We start from the raw sequence: 16,703 nt of genomic DNA, 5'->3' as shown, positions 1-16,703 counted from the left end.
ACCACAACCCATTCATTGGCACCACAACCCATTCTTTAGCACCACAACCCATTCACTGACATCAAAACCCATTCACTGGCATAACAACCCATTCACTGGCATCACACCCATTCACTGGCATCACAACCCATTCACTGGTACCACAACCCATTCATTGGCACCACAACCCATTCATTGGCACCAGAACCCATGCAATTGCACCAGAACCCATTCATTGGCACCACAACCCATTCATTGGCACCACAACCCATTCTTTAGCACCACAACCCATTCACTGACATCAAAACCCATTCACTGGCATAACAACCCATTCACTGGCATCACACCCATTCACTGGCATCACAACCCATTCACTGGTACCACAACCCATTCATTGGCACCACAACCCATTCATTGGCACCACAACCATTCACTGGCACCACAACCCATTCACTGGCATCACAACCATTCACTGGCACCACAACCATTCACTGGTACCACAACCCATTCATTGGCACCACAACCCATTCATTGGCACCACAACCCATTCAATGGCACCACAACCCATTCATTGGCACCACAACCCATTCATTGGCACCACAACCTATTCTTTAGCACCACAACCCATTCACTGGCACCACAACCCATTCACTGGCATCACAACCCATTCACTGGCATTACAACCCTTCACTGGCATCACAACCCATTCACTGGTATCACAACCCATTCATTGGCACCACAACCCATTCATTGGCACCACAACCCATTCAATTGCACCACAACCCATTCATTGGTACCATAACCCATTCATTGACACCACAACCCATTCTTTAGCACCACAATCCATTCACTGGCATCACAACCATTCCCTGGCGTCACAACCAATTCACTGGCACCACAACCCTTTCACTAGCATCACAACCCATTCACTGGCACCACAACCCATTCCTTGGCAACCCAACGTTCAAAAATCGAACCCAGTGCACCGAAATTTGTAACGCGTTAACCTTTTTATCATTATAACATCTACAAATATGTAAGGTAATTGCTTAAACGGAATAATAACAATTTTCATGAAAATCCAGATGTTGGCGATGTCAACACTATGCTATAGCAAACATTATTAAATGAACATATTGCAGCTTTAACATACAACACAAAATCAGTCCTAAGGGAACTTCATTTCCCGATTACTTATTTAAATTTTACTCTTCGCAAAAATTGGCACGTTCCAAGACAAAAATAAAAAAAGTTGTCAAAACGTTCAATCTGTGAGAGTGCAGCTTTAAATGGGAAATATAAGAGACCATTCTCACCGTTCAGCGCATTGGCAATACACAAGAAGATTCAACGCATGTCAAAATGTTGTGGCTCGAATGATTGCCCGCCATGTATATTAATTAATTAGGCAAGAGAACTTGGCGATCGATTGAAAATATTATATTACATTTTAAGAGATTACAATGAACTTTCCATTGTTTTGGTGTTAATGCATCGATCGCTGTTTAAAGACAATGTCAGTCATGGAACGGTGACTAAATAATTATTATAAACCACTTTTAAGTTTCAACGTTTAAAACAAACAAAAGAAAATATTAGCAACATTTAAAGGATATAAAATGGCACAGGTAAGATTCTTCTCTTCTTTTTTTCTTTTTTAACTTTATTAAAGTATTATAATATTAATATTCAAACCATTCTCATTCATAAGAGGGTTGGCAATGATAAATATAGCGTCATCGCTCTGGTGTACGAGAATTGATTCAAACTGACCGGCTTGAAAACTAAGCGGGGTTTTCTTCAAAACGTTAAACGTTCATGTACTTTATACGGCTATCTTTTTAGCAAGCGCCTCCCTTACTGTTATGTGTTTATGTGTTTATACTTATACATTCTGTGCCACATCGAGACTTGTACATGAAAGTCCGATCTATGTTGCACTCGTACTCTCAAAGACATGCACGATTACTTGCTTGGCGCCTTGCTCTAGTTGGAGCCTTTGACAACCACATAGTTACGGCGTTCCGTTAGGGCCATCGTGTTTTCGCCCTTACACGAAGAAGCAAATTGACGACTTTCGTACATTCGATTCTTCGCCATCGCGTATTCCGTATTCACCTTCGTGCTCTCGTGTCTTCGCCGTCATCTCTTCGTGACTTCACTAACTTTGCTTAAGGGCGAAGACACGATGACCCTAACGGAACACCGAACATAGTCCCCTTTTCCTCACATGGCATGTTTAATGTTGACTTCATTAGAATGATCTACGTTTGTGTTTGACCGATCGAGAGCTCTTTTCATCGCGATTTTGATGGCCAATACAGCTACGTGTAAACGCCTTCAAAGTTTTAAAGTTTGAAATAGATTAAACATGTTTGAACCAAGTCGGCAATAAACGCATTGTACTTTTAACTACATGTATTTAAATGTTATGCTTTAGTTTGATAGATTCATACTTTCATTATACTTCATGTCCATTTTCTTTCTTCATTCGCTTTGTTTGAAAATCATTTGTTGATATTGCACACTCTGCAGTACGTATTTTTCGTATATTTCACAATACAGAAGCGCCTTATGCGTTTCCACTGCAAGAAACAATAATGGCCCGGAGTGGGAATTGAGCCCGTAACTCCTGCATCTAGTGCTCAGTGAAACGACGTCGACCACACATTTTTTACATATGTATAAATACTCATAAATACATGTTTCATTAGAGTTTGGAAGATTACTTTAACGATGGAAATCCGGACGGTGAGCCAATAGACAGACAACAAGCTTACAATGCGCTCTGCTATGCTGGCCACAATCCGATGGAAGAAGAGCTCGCCGTCTTCTGGAAAGAAAAGGGCAAACGTAAGTACAACTGTGCATTGAATTCTTCAGAAAAATGATCTCTAATGAAGCGAAGCAAGACATGTGACATCTTAATTCAAGAATCAGAGTAGGATAAGCTTAGCTCAAGAAACTGGGGCCTGAGTAATAAGTGACGTTCAATATTTCATGTTCACATTTAATTTATACATGTTAGGACAAATGTGTCGTTGTATGCTTCTTACACCTCATACACAACCCGGAGCACACCCCCCCCCCCAACAAAAAATAAAATAAATAATAATAATAACATAAAATAAATAAAAATATTATAAGTTAATAAAAATAAAAATGATAATAATAAAATAAATAAATAAATAATGAAAAATAAATGAACAGTTAATTGAATAAATTCAAATACACAAACATTCACAAATACTTTTTAGAAGAAGGCGATACAATTACATTGGCTGAACTAGAAGAGTTGGCAGGTTCCCTTGGCAATCCCATGGCTACAATGACAAAGGCGTTAGCTGCGTTTGACAAAAATGGAAATGGTATAACAAACTGAATAAAACAGCTATGTAACAGTGGAGAGCTTCAATGTCGTGAACACGATAATGACTTATTTTGTTAAAATCAGGGACGATTTTTGTCTAGATAAATGACACCTGTTTCAGAGAGTGTTCCTGATCAGGCTTTCAACAATCTAGATAATGCAAGTTGATACACAATTAAATTATATATATATATATATATATATATATATATATATATATATATATCGAAATAGTGTATAGGTATATTCATCGCAAAATTCCAACAATTAAGACTTGATTAAAGTTAGCGCAGTTTAATCCAAATATAATAAATATAACTCAAATCAGTCTTAACAAAAGCAATATATTAGATATTCTGAGCGGTGCGACACTGCGATGCTGGCTTTCTTTTCAGGAAAAATAGAGGTGGATGAACTAAAGGCAATCCTTAAGGCGGGAGACTTCGGCAATTCCGGAATAGGCGACGATGATGAAATTATTCAGTCCATTTTCGATCAGGCGGACGATGGAGACGGGCATTTAGATATCGACGGTAAAATGACTTTGTAGTAAAACCGACGGTACATTTAAGACATTGTATAATTATGTTTTGCTGAACAACAAGTTTAAAATGTCACACACACACACACACACTATTTAAAATAAACACAATATAATGGTGGGTGATTTCTGCCATTTCGTTTATCGCGTAAGCGAAAAAAGGTCGGTGCAAAAGAGGGTGAAGGGGTGAAAATACGAGACTCTGCGACTTGGTGCATTTTTGCTTTTCACCGCGCCACTGTGCTTTTGTTTTCGCCACGCCACTCGGAGCATTTTTGGTTATTGTTTTACATCACTTCCGTGACCAGCCATGAACTTTCCAGCAATGACATTGAAAGTCAAATAGAAATTATTTTCTCCCACTCCAAATAAGTAGATCCAAATATTTGGCCATGCTGGAAATCTTTACATTGCCCACGGGCAAAGTTAATAAAAATATCCGTATGGAACTACTTTTATTGTCATCACGCAATTACCTCCCTTGATGAAGACCGCTGTCTGTATCATCATTGTCTTGCGGCAATATTTAAGCTCCAAACATCTACCATAGCCGCTCGTGAAAGATATGTTCAAATCAACCCTCGTGCAGGGTGATTGCGAAAATTCAGAAAATTTGGTGTCCGCGATAAATTAGCTACCATCGGGTTGGAAGCGGTAAAAACAATTGAAATATGGACGCGGCTTGTTGTTCTAAAACTAGCTAATACTTAAATAAAAGCTGAATTTACATGAAAAAATAGATATAAATGCCTCATAAAGCCACATTTCTGTAGTTATGAAATGTAAAAGAATGACTATTAGTTAAGATTTTTGTTGCAACGATCGACAAGTATCATTAACTCTGGAAATCTGTTATAGCACAGACATATGTACAGTTTTCAAAATCTGCTAAGAACCACTAACAAAGTTTGGGTGATAACCACTTTTTTCAATGATGTACGGCTGGGGATCACTCCACGGACCCTCTTATCCAGAGTCCGATATGCTTATTACTCAGCCATCGCCATTGATTTATGAATTTACATGACATAATATGGATAAATTAAAGCTCAATAAACTACAGTCTCTTTGTAATCAATTGTAAAATAATTCAAAACTTTGATTTTTATAGGTGATAAAAATAGTACAACACAGATAGCGACAGCAAAGAATAATAAGTAGAAAACATTACAACGTCTCGCTATCTCCGGGTCGGCAGTCAGTGAGATTATCCATTGCATAAATGGTGACAAATAACTATTTAGGATTAAAGCTGCACTCTCACAGATAGAACGTTTTGACAACTGTTTTTATTTTTTGTCTTGGAACGAACCAATTTTTGCGAAAATCCATGGAAACCAGTTATATAAGACTGCTGACAAAAGATTAGATCGCAGATTTTTATATATAAGTTCATAAAATGATGTTTTATGCATTTTTTCTTAAACCGTTAGTAACGGTTTAAGCCATAACACATTAACTTTCGAACGGAAGTATGAATGTCTACGATCTGTTTGTTTTTTTGTCCGCAATCTTGAATCATTGGTTTGCAGATATGTACGCAAGAAAATGCTCTCTACAAGACAAAAAAACAATAAAAAAAGGTGTAAAAAATGGTATATCTGTGAGAGTGCAGCTTTAAAATCCCACAATTTCAAACAGAAGTCGTAACTGCGGTTGACGATGTCAACATCTTAATGGTTTTTGGTTTTTCTTAAGTGTATTGAACGTACTATCTAGTTATCAAGAAGTGTTCAAACAGAGGCCCTTCTCAACCTGTTGGTTAGTTTTCCTTCATGATTAAAACACAAACGACCTCACAATAGCCTTAAATATTAGAGTACGTATTGTTATAGACTTTCTTTAACAATATTTTCGTTTCTTATGCAGAACTGGCCAAAATGCTTTGCCAAAAGCTAGAAGCTAGCAACGAACAAAGTACTTAATCAAAATACTATGTGATGGTATGTTGTTTTCTTTAATTAAAATAAAATATCTTAATTCAATATATTATGACATTTGCTAAAGAAACCCCTGATTAATAAAAATATATTTGATTAAATCATTTGATGAAATAAGTAAGTAGTTTATGTGTGTTAATCAAATATGCAGAAAAGGGGACTTTACATTCGATAGAATGTTATTTTTTTCAGTTAACGATGGGCGAATTTCTGCAAATGGTATTCTTAAAATGCATATTGGGTTGTTATTTTCAGACAACAGTAACAGTTTCTACACACCAATTTGCCCTAGACGGATTTTGCTACGCCAGCAAATGTTTACTATTTCGTTTACTATTTTGTTAATGAGCTCATGTTTGGATAGATTTAAAAATATACAGACAATTTTCTTCCCCAACTTTATGCGACATGTCTTTAAATATTTTTCCTCGAAACCGATTGTCAAAATTAAAAGCAGTTGGCAATAAATTATCCTACTGTGACTATTTATAAATAAATACTAAAACGAACCTGTTTTGTAAAAGAAACATGGCCGCCATTTGGGCTCAATATGATTATACAATGCACCACTCTCTTATTATTGAAGTTAAAGCAATTTGATCTAGAACATGCTCTTATATCACGGAAATACTTTTGTCACTACTCAGTCTCTATCTCTTACTGATTTTTTTCCGAAAGAACAACATGGAAAGGTTGATATACATATTTATGTGCATGTTTCCTCTTTTTTAAACGGAATTCTATTATGTATCATTATGTTTAAAATTATTGCTTAATATATTTTAGAAAAGGAATTCAGGCTTAAGCAAAACAATTCCATCAGCTAAATTCATGATCTAATGTTATGTAATAAAATTAGCTGATATTGCGAAATTACTTCAGTGTTTTGTGAAATCTTATGGCTTCATTTGCATTATATCCAACATAAGTATTTGTGTGTGTTTATATGTGTATATGTATTTGTTTATGTTTATGTATATGTTTATGCATATAAAAATTTGGATTACTGTAAGTTTTGGTATGTTATGTGTTATCTGTAGTGCACGAAAGTGCATGTGTATGTATAAATATGTACACATGTTTTGTACTTGTCGCCATTTTGTATGATATTCGCCCACCTGGGTCTATGATCTTCTGGTAAATAAATGATCTGTTCTATGTTCCTTAGTTTGACATTTTGGACGTATGATTTTCCTATTTAAGTTAAGGCATTTGGACAATGTGTGCAGTGTTGCAAACCAATATCGATAGTGCCATTGGATGACCTTTACCATGACCTGTTGCAATACATTCTTATTATTGAATTTAGGGATTTCAGAGACATGAAGGTATCGAAAGAGTGCACAACTATGCCTGTAAAAGATTTCTTTCTGTACCTCTGTCTTCATGAACTGCGCCAATTTTAGGAGACTGTGGTCGATTCCCGTTGTATATTTTTCTTGTAAGCGTGTTATAAGCTATTGGTTAAAAAATCTAAATATGCCAAAACATAGATATGTGTAAAAATGCTATGCGATGTTGAAATCTGTGGATTCTGTTGGTTATGTGAATTGGGTAACCCACTTAAGAACACATTTTTTTTCAATTAACTTTGGTTATGTTTGGGAAGCTCAGAGTATTACCAATAAATGTTTTATGCCAACATACTCACAATGACTTAAAGATCAATATGTTGAGTCATGGCGTAGCATTTGTATAAATAGTGCCAAATTGCAACCTCATATAGGCTTTAAATCCAATTTTGAGACTGAAGCCTGTACATTATCTTTATGTCAGGAAGTTTCGGAAGGTGTATGCTCGATTTCGAGCTTCAGCTCACACCCTAGCAAGTGAATGTGGCCGTTATACGAATGTTGAAAGACAAGGTTTTTTGTCCTCATTGTAAAGATGTTATAGAGACAGAATATCATTTTCCTTTCGAGTGTCCTTTATATGATACTATTAGACAAGAATATACAGATAGAAAATAGTATGAGAACTCAAATATAATTAAGTTTAATAGCTTGATGTCTTGTAATATTGAAAATGTTGTGAAAAAATCCACGCTATTTATACTTAGCCTTTGTAAAGAGAAATACTCTTTACCAAGAATATACATAACATACTTGTTACAAAATTTGACTGTTAGTATATCGTATGGTATATATAGTTTATAAATGTCAGTGTATTAAAATGTACTTTAGGCAGATACTATTATTTAATTCATGCTCACTAACTTGCACCAGTAGTTTTCATGTATGTATTGTGTGATATTGGCATGTGCTGGTGGCCTTCTAGCTAACAAATTGTTTGTTTTGTCTTGTTGAAGCTATGACATTGACACAATGGACAATGCGTACAGTTTCCCAAAGGAAATGGAATATTTCCCCCGTCATGACCTTGACATAAGGTTATGTATATTTTCATTTATTTTTTAAAGCTCTTTTGGCCACGTACACAGTTTTGCAAACAAATTCCAATATTGTCCTTGGGCGATCTTGGGGCGACTGTGTCAGCCTCTTCTCCATTTGTCTAAGCAACAACAAATATAAGCAACGAAGTTTGGATCATATGTTCAGTTTTGCAAACAAATATCAATGTCAATGAATAGCCTTGTCCTTGACCTTCTGACTCACTGTAATATTGGCAAACCATCTTGATTCAACCTAAGGCTTCTATGCTCGTCCTTGAAGTTTCAATAAAATTATTGAAATGTAGTCAATTAAGCAAATTTCAATATTTGTTTTAGCTGCTATTGAACAAAACCATTTGACATACTAGTACGATTTTTTAATTGCCCAAGACCTTTTGACATACAACTTATTGAAGCTACAGCAATAAACAACAGTGAAATTGCAAGGGCTGTCAACCGGTACACAATGCATCATCACATTCGACACGACTTCTTTTATAAAATGTTTATAGCAGAATTTTAAAAATGTACACATTTACAGGTACTCAGGTGACAGATTAAGGCCCATCTTATTCCTCTTTGTTATTTGTTCATGTATATCGGTTGATGTAAACGGTCTTAAAAAGTTGCTAGTATGTAAAGTAATTTCTTAAAAACTGTACATTTTTCCCCATATTTGTAAACCGAACCCATTAAATTATATACGTAGTGTACATTTAAAAAGGTGTGCTGTATTTTTTGTGATTTTAAAATAGGTGCCTCTCGCATTATGTTCATGCTTTAAGTAACTCCCGGGTCAGAAATCTACGAAACAGGTGTTTTAATTATTATGTTGTATAACAGTACTGCTAAGTTGTTTTTGTATTATTCATAAAAAGAAGCTTTGCTATGTTACACGATGGAGAATCGAGCCGTAATGTAATATATAATGGATCATTCGCGCTTAATTACATGGAAAATGTAAGTGCATTTAAAAAATATCAATTTTTTCTAAACAAAAACATGATTTGCAGGGAAGTAAACCGTTCAAACGGTACCCTTTTTGCTGATGAGAACCTGAAAGTCGAAAAAGGTATATTAAGGAAGTATACACAATTCACCACCTGGGAGTCAATAATACAATGAAAATTACAGGGACCAGCCCAGTAGTCGAACATTCAAAGATAAACCCTGTACAAATAATAACATATTATGGCAGGACACTTGCAGTTTCAAGGGAGTCGGGATCTACTACGTTTCGGGTACTATTATTAATCAAAGGAGCAAAACAAAGTGTTATAGTATCACCACAGTGTTTAATTACTTTTACACCAATCTCATCGAGCCGAGAAGACATACTTATATAAAGTTGATAAATTTAATGAAACATTGTGTTTCTCTTTTCTGCATGTAAAACACTCTTTATCGGATGAAAATGGTCCGGACTAAAGGATGGGTTTTCTATCATGTCCGCTATATTTGTAAAATGTTTCTTCAATTTATTTATAATATCGAGTTCTTCATTAACCTCATTAATCTTTCGATTTCTATTTGTAGTCGTGTGGGTAATGTTATGATTTTAGTTTGATTCAAAGGTGAAACGTTTTTCATGTTTTTCCAAATAAAACTACAATCATGTTTTCATGTATTGCTTGATTGAAAAATGCCTTTTACTGTTTTAATTAAGGCAGTTGTTTCATTTTCTATATTTTTTATACTCATCTGATGATGTTTACCAGTTCTATGGCATTTATCTCTGTCGTAAAATGAGCTGAACCCCTCAAACAGCAAATTTAAAGGTACTATGCTACTAAATAATCAATATAATGCCATACACCCACAGACTAGAGTAATAAATAATACTAATACTTTATAAGACCCTTAAAAGTGCGGTATCAGAACATATTATAAGCGTCCTAATTTCTGGAATTTCTGAAACAACATGTATTTTGCACATTATTGATTAATTTGCGACATACGCATTTATTAAAAGTAATTTCGTATAAAGTTATTTAATAAAGGAAAGGTATTGAATTATAAAGAGCGGATTTTAACCAAATGAACTTCTAGCACTGATTGGCGAGTGTTAAACGATAAAAGTATATTGATAAAGCCTCAAATGTGTTTACTAATATGTTCACCAGCATAGCTGAGAGATGCATCCCCAACCTATTGCAAAACTACGAAAGTAAGACAAGCTTTGGTACAACACAGAAACTAGAAAAGTAACATACCAGCGTGATGAGCTAAAGAAAAAGGCCACTTCATTGAACAAAACACACGATTTGCCCGAATATAAGATAATAAGGAACAATGCACTTATATGATCGAGCACGCAAAGACAATTTTTACAGTATTATTTTAGTAATGGTTCAGTAATAGTTCTAATCCGTATTTATATTGGAAAACAGTTCGAATTCATGTAAAAAGGAATGCAAGTAATGGAAATTGTATAATGCACAACCCTGACTTAGAAAAAGCAGATTCCATGAACGTCTATTTTGTTTCTATCTCTATTGAGGACGACCATATTTTTATTTGCTAAATAATAAGACACGGCGCGATCTAAGTAATAAATATGTTACCGGAATCGAAATGAATCTCGATACTAACAAAGCTAGTGGTCTAGATGAAATAAGCCACAAAGTGTTAAAAGGTACATCTTCAGTATGCACTTCTCTTTGTATCCTCTTCAATAGATCTCTGCTTGAATGCATATACCGTTCAAAATGGAAATACGCAAACTTCATTCTTCTACATACAACAAGCCTATATCATTGATTACTTATGTCGGAAAGGTATTGGAACGTATTATTTTGAAACACGTATACAACTATATGCTTCAAAACAATCTCATTTTAAAAATCAGTCAGAATTTATACCTGGCCAATCGACAACCTTTAACCTATCGATATCCACAATCAAATAATGCAAATCATTTGATGACAAACGAGCGACTTGGTTTTCTGTGATACATCCAAGACATTTGATAGAGTGTGGCACCGCGACCATATTTTTAAACTATAAGAGTACGAAACAACAGAAATGTAATCAACTGGGCATCCCGTCAGCGAGTGTTCATTGTTACATATCTTTCTGTTTAAACTCATTACAGCAGGTGTACCACGTGCCACTGTTATAGGTCCTCTTCTCTTTCTCGTATACGTTAATGACATGGATGACGCACTTTAAAGCACAACTACGACTTCTTGCGGATAATAGTTCACTTGCTCACCAAAACAAACCATGTGGTGAACACTAAAAATAGTGAAATGCAGACCATTTCTGAATGGTCAAGACAATTTTTTGTGCATTTAAACCCATTTAAATCTAAAACGATAGTTTGTGCATACATAAGAAACTGCTTCCGAATCTTGTATTTGATACAACAATACTTACAGCCCTTACTTATTTTGGCACACACAAAGCACTTTTGTCACTTTAAGTTTTGACGGTACTGGCATCAGCATTTTGACAACATATTTACTTCCGCAAAAATGGTTCTTAGCTCAATGCAAGGTCTTAAATGCAAATCAAATTTACTTCCTAACACCAATCCTTGAATATGTATCAGTAGTATGATTTAATTGCACTGAATGTGAAAAAGACGCACTCAAGAGATGTCAATATGAGACAGAAGAATGTTATACGGGTCTTACATATTCTGTGTAAAAATGCAAATTTGATTACAAAATTTGTTGCGTTTCCTAATCGGATAGAAAATTTATGCAAAAAACATCTTAGTATATTAATACAATCACGTAGAACTAAAATCTTAGCTATCGCAGCTCTTTGCGGAGACAATAAATTATTTCTAATACGAACGAGTGAACATCTTGTTACAGGAGATTATGAATCTACAGTCGAACAACAAGTCCTTTATAAATCCATTGTGAAATAAACCTTGATGAAGTCACAATACATTCGTCTTTATTTTCGTCTATCAAGCGTAATTTACAACAAAGGTTTAAAGTACGTGATGTTCCATCTTTATTTGCCTTTTGAGAACGCCTATAAGAAATAAATGCAGTGACCTTAATTCAGATTTGTTGAATAGTCACCTCAGATACCCTCCTATCATACATTGTGTTCATTTACGTCATGCAATATTAAATGTATATGAATTAACACCCTCGTGCATACTTAGAAAGGGATTTTTCATGTGCATGGTATATTTGATTTGCTGTTGAGAAATGATAAATAAGAAGGAAATGAATTTATTTCTGCTGATATAAATAATTATATATATATTTATTTCAAAGACGTACATGTATATACAAATTCAGGGCCGTATTTTCAACGAGGGAACCATAACATATCGTGAGATCGAGGTTTTGTTTGTTTAAAACTGCGCTATGGCCACTAACTGAATGGAGTGATGTTTCAACATTCAAACTTGATGTATCTTATATAGCCACTGTATGTCTCAAATCAAAAATAGAACTACTTGGAAATACCCCGTTGAAAAGAAAGAAACGATCAATGATAAATACAATGTGTACAACTAACATTTAACGTTTTCGATTTGCCAAAAAAGTAAACCTTGATATTTTGAGAATTACTGATTAAGATTCAAGGAATTCGTACTAAAACATTTTTTAAAGCGAAAAAAAAGAAATGTGAAATAAATAGATTGACTACGATGCATAGGGCTTTATATGCATATACGGATTAATCGAACAAATGAATGCTATGAATTAACAGGAAGGGTCTTAAACCGTTGTACATAATACTGTTGATTTGAAGAATTTTTAAACTTACAATCGATCAAAAAGTAATAACACAATTAAGCTGAACATTTTTATTGTTTAAAGTTTATGCACGAACGATTAACAAAAGAAAATATCTACTATGGAATAGTGGTTGAATGAATTGTTTGGACAGAGAGTAGAATCAGTACTGTGGGGACACAATGGAAGGAATTAAAATGGTAAGATTGTTTTTAGCAAATTTTAAACTTTTCCTCATCATTTCTAATGAGTTTCAAAAACGGACTTTTAATTATTTATTTTGAAGCATTTTAATTACAGTATACGCAATTGAAACTTGTATACAAGTTGAATGGCGTACAGTGTGTCTCGGACGTGTAGTTTAATGTTGAAATTTAAATGACACCGGTTACAGCGGCGTCGAGATGTTCACAGCTGATACACATGGTTCTTCGTTCTTACCTTTACATGTTGACCACATACGGTATATACGTTTCAAAAGAGAAGAATAATTGTTGAAAAGAGAAGAACTAAACAGTGAAAACAATTGATCGAATTGATGATATTTTTGAGTATATAGTTTGCCATTAATTCCCTATTTGAACAGAGTTTGGTGGAACACTTTTACGACGAAAATAGTGACGGTGATCCAATAGGCCTGGAGCGAGCTTACGAAGTGCTTTGTCTTGCCGGCTACAATCCGATAATAGAAGAGCTGAAGGGAAAGATCAAACGTGTGTATTCCTTTTACATATTCGATGTTTATAATAAATGAAGGGTACAAGTTTATGGCGGCCATTCACGATCGGAACACATGTATTGATCATGCAGCAGGTATTTTCTTCTTAACGTGTTGGTGCCTTTTCTGCCAATGTAAGGCATAGTTTATTTCTGATACATGTTTCTTATTGCATACTAAATACAAGATAATACATTGTGATACGCGAACATATCTTTAAAAGAAGTTCGCTGCCACAGTTGTGTTTCAATTCATGGTGTGATCGGTTGTTCGCAACATTGATATCAGTGCTATATCAAATTTACAGCACGTATATTCCAACGGTACGGGTTAAATATCAATGAAATATGAACAACACAAGATTGGTCACATACCAGCTTTTTCGTTGGTTTCGGGTAGGTGTAAATGGGAGTTTGTGGGTGGTTCAGCTGTAGTTTTAATGACTAACTTTGGATATATTTCAGTGAAATATATTGATGTTAAAGTCAGGTGAAAGTAAGTGAGTTGTTGAATATGGCGGTTTAGTGTGTATATATCGTGTCTTTTAATATTCTAAATTAAGGGGAATATTGACAGCGGAAGCAGATGTTACTTTACAAAAAGCAAAGAAAAACATATTCTAACTAAATCTTAGATCATAATGAGAATATGGTTTACGATTAAGTTACTAGCACACTCTCAGGTTTAACTTTTTACTAAAACATTTTTAGGCGAAGGCGAAAAAATCACGTTGGCGAAACTTCAAGAGCTCGCTGGCTCCTTGGGGGACCCCAAACACACAATGGAAAGAGCGTTAGCTGTGCTTGACAAGAATGGCAATGGTATAAAGGCAAAATATCTGTGGAGAACTACAATTTTGTTGGAATCGATAATTTGCCCCATATTTTTACACAGGATTCGTTATTAGATTTAGAAAAATGACCCGTACCACAGTAGATAAATAGTTAATTATTTTTGTCTGCTTAAATATTTAGTCCTGATATTGAGATAATCCTGCGCAAAAATTAGAATCAATTTTACTCATGGTTAAGTCACTTTAATCATAAATGCAAAGATCAAACTAAGAAATTATTCATAAGCCTGCCTCTGACTCACTTTTCCATACCCTCTTTAATAATAGCAATTTAAGGTGATTATTTGAGCGTTCTGACACTGCGACGATCCTAATGTTGCTGCTCTGTTTTTTTATTTGTTTAGGAACAATAGAACTTGATAAACTTAAGTCAATCCTTAAGTCGGGATACTTCAGCAACTCAGGAACAGGTGACGACAACGGAATCATTGAGTTTTTCACTTCTGCGGACACGAATGGAGACGGGCATTTAGATATCGAAGGTAACAAGAGCAAAGCGGAGCGAACGCGAACGCGTATTTGTTTTATGTTCCAAGTCGAACAAGGGTACTAACTCAGTAATTATTAACGCCAGAGTAATGATCCTTGCTATACAAGGCGTTCACATTGTCTTGGGCAGCATGTAAACAAATTTTCATTTTAAGATATTGAATGACATTAACTCGACTGTTTTTATTGAAAAAAGAGACGAGCTATAAACAGTTTCTACTTTGAATGGTGTATTTAATGAGATATTTTCTGTTTTAAAGGGTCGTTTGGAGAGAGTCCACCACCTCTTGTAGCTCTTTAACAGATATCTGTTTGAATAAACACCAAACCAAAACATATTTGAGCAAATTTAGCCACATCTGCTTGAGCTCATTTGAACAGATTTATTGTATGACTTTAGATCGTCAGCTGAATCCAAATAAAGCATTTTCTGCATTTAAAACATTTATGAACGTTGAATTCGTTGTTAATCTCATATACCATATTTTTGTATAAAGTCAACTTTGGGTGTCGTCAAACTGACGTCTGAAAAAATCATCCTGAAACCGACGTCTGAATCCAATGACAGTGTGACGTCATAAGGATGTCAAGTGCTACTCAGTTATTGTGTTTCCTTTTTTTTTAAATGTCAAATAATTGTTATTATATTTCGTACTTAATATCCCGAAATGGTATAAAAATCGCCAAAGGACGGATTAACCTATCTAACATGGGACTGTGCGAACCTGTTAAAGCATCCATTATGCAAGAAAATGTGTTATTATTAAACGTTTATGATACTATTACATTACAGGCCATGATATAGATTTTAAAAACAAGAAATGTGTGTTATTTTTGTTCATCGTGTTCCATATTCATAAAAGCTCATTTCTAACGCAGAATTGACCAGAATGATATGCGAAGGACAAGTCAGCCGAAAGCAGTAATAGCTGGCAACAAAAAGTGTTTAGGTACACACGTTTGTAACTTTGTTTACTCTTATATATATATATATATATATATATATATATATATATATATATATATATATATATATATATATATAGAAAAAGAGAGAGAGTAAACAAAGGCTATAAAATATGGCTTAATAAGACTGTGATAAATTGTTTAGTTTCTTTGTGTATGTAAACATTCGTACAGTAAAGTAATGTTCGTAATATTACATAATGTGGGGTTGTTTATAAATGGTATTCCTAATTGGTACAGACATGTTATTGTTGTTTTCAGATGACTACTCTGCAACATCACCTGGACATATTTCACTTGGCATAAAAACTGCGACAACACTTGTGTCATGTTTTTCCGTGTTACTGTTTTATTTCTATGAACTTGCTGTGGTTAATAAGCTCTTCATTAGAATGGATTCGTTTTCGAATAGGTTAAGTTGTTTGATCCTGTGAGAATGGTCCGTCGTTTTTGCTGCGGCGCAACTTCAGGTTCGGTATATGAAAAGGAGTCCTTATCGATGCATGCACATATGAATGTGCAGCTGCAGTAGTAATGAAATTTTAGATAGAGTGATTAAGGTGTGTTACCTATGCATAACCTAGTTCATATTATGTTGTATAATCATTTTGCAAAACATTGTATGTCAAATGCGTTATTCACACATAGCTAAGTGATACACGATACAAATAAACAGAGAACCAAACTGATCGAGACTTTGTCATGTTATTTATTAAGTTGTTGGTAAACGAAAGGAAAACATGTAT

At 34.7% G+C, this 16,703-nt stretch overlaps 2 protein-coding genes across 2 annotated transcripts; both read left to right on the top strand.

Annotated features, from left to right (window-relative positions):
* The first annotated feature begins 1,465 nt into the window (after positions 1-1,465).
* Positions 1,466-6,990, top strand: LOC128209247 (calmodulin-like). Its single transcript, XM_052913198.1, has 6 exons — positions 1,466-1,607; positions 2,694-2,832; positions 3,237-3,347; positions 3,745-3,882; positions 5,760-5,833; positions 6,086-6,990. The coding sequence occupies exons 1-5, from the start codon at positions 1,599-1,601 to the stop codon at positions 5,813-5,815; spliced, it is 453 nt and encodes a 150-aa protein (XP_052769158.1). The 5' UTR covers positions 1,466-1,598; the 3' UTR covers positions 5,816-5,833; positions 6,086-6,990.
* Positions 6,991-12,687: 5,697 nt separating this feature from the next.
* LOC128209408 (uncharacterized) lies at positions 12,688-16,646 on the top strand. Its single transcript, XM_052913431.1, has 6 exons — positions 12,688-13,131; positions 13,518-13,644; positions 14,360-14,470; positions 14,847-14,984; positions 15,871-15,941; positions 16,219-16,646. Exons 1-5 carry the CDS (start codon positions 13,114-13,116, stop codon positions 15,915-15,917), a joined length of 441 nt encoding a protein of 146 aa, XP_052769391.1. The 5' UTR covers positions 12,688-13,113; the 3' UTR covers positions 15,918-15,941; positions 16,219-16,646.
* The last annotated feature ends 57 nt before the right edge of the window (positions 16,647-16,703 follow it).

Source organism: Mya arenaria, chromosome 11 (genome assembly GCF_026914265.1).
Source record: "Mya arenaria isolate MELC-2E11 chromosome 11, ASM2691426v1".
Classification (NCBI taxonomy): Eukaryota; Metazoa; Mollusca; class Bivalvia; order Myida; family Myidae; genus Mya; species Mya arenaria.
This window is presented reverse-complemented; position numbering and strand designations above follow the sequence as displayed.

What these genes read in the sequence shown, in the direction of transcription:
- LOC128209247 (XM_052913198.1), top strand. An exon ending in GTTTGACAAAAATGGAAATG is followed by an intron (nt 3,348 to 3,744) that starts GTATAACAAACT and finishes CTTTCTTTTCAG; the next exon opens with GAAAAATAGAGGTGGATGAA. An exon ending in CGGGCATTTAGATATCGACG is followed by an intron (nt 3,883 to 5,759) that starts GTAAAATGACTT and finishes TTTCTTATGCAG; the next exon opens with AACTGGCCAAAATGCTTTGC.
- LOC128209408 (XM_052913431.1), top strand. An exon ending in GCTTGACAAGAATGGCAATG is followed by an intron (nt 14,471 to 14,846) that starts GTATAAAGGCAA and finishes TTATTTGTTTAG; the next exon opens with GAACAATAGAACTTGATAAA. An exon ending in CGGGCATTTAGATATCGAAG is followed by an intron (nt 14,985 to 15,870) that starts GTAACAAGAGCA and finishes TTTCTAACGCAG; the next exon opens with AATTGACCAGAATGATATGC.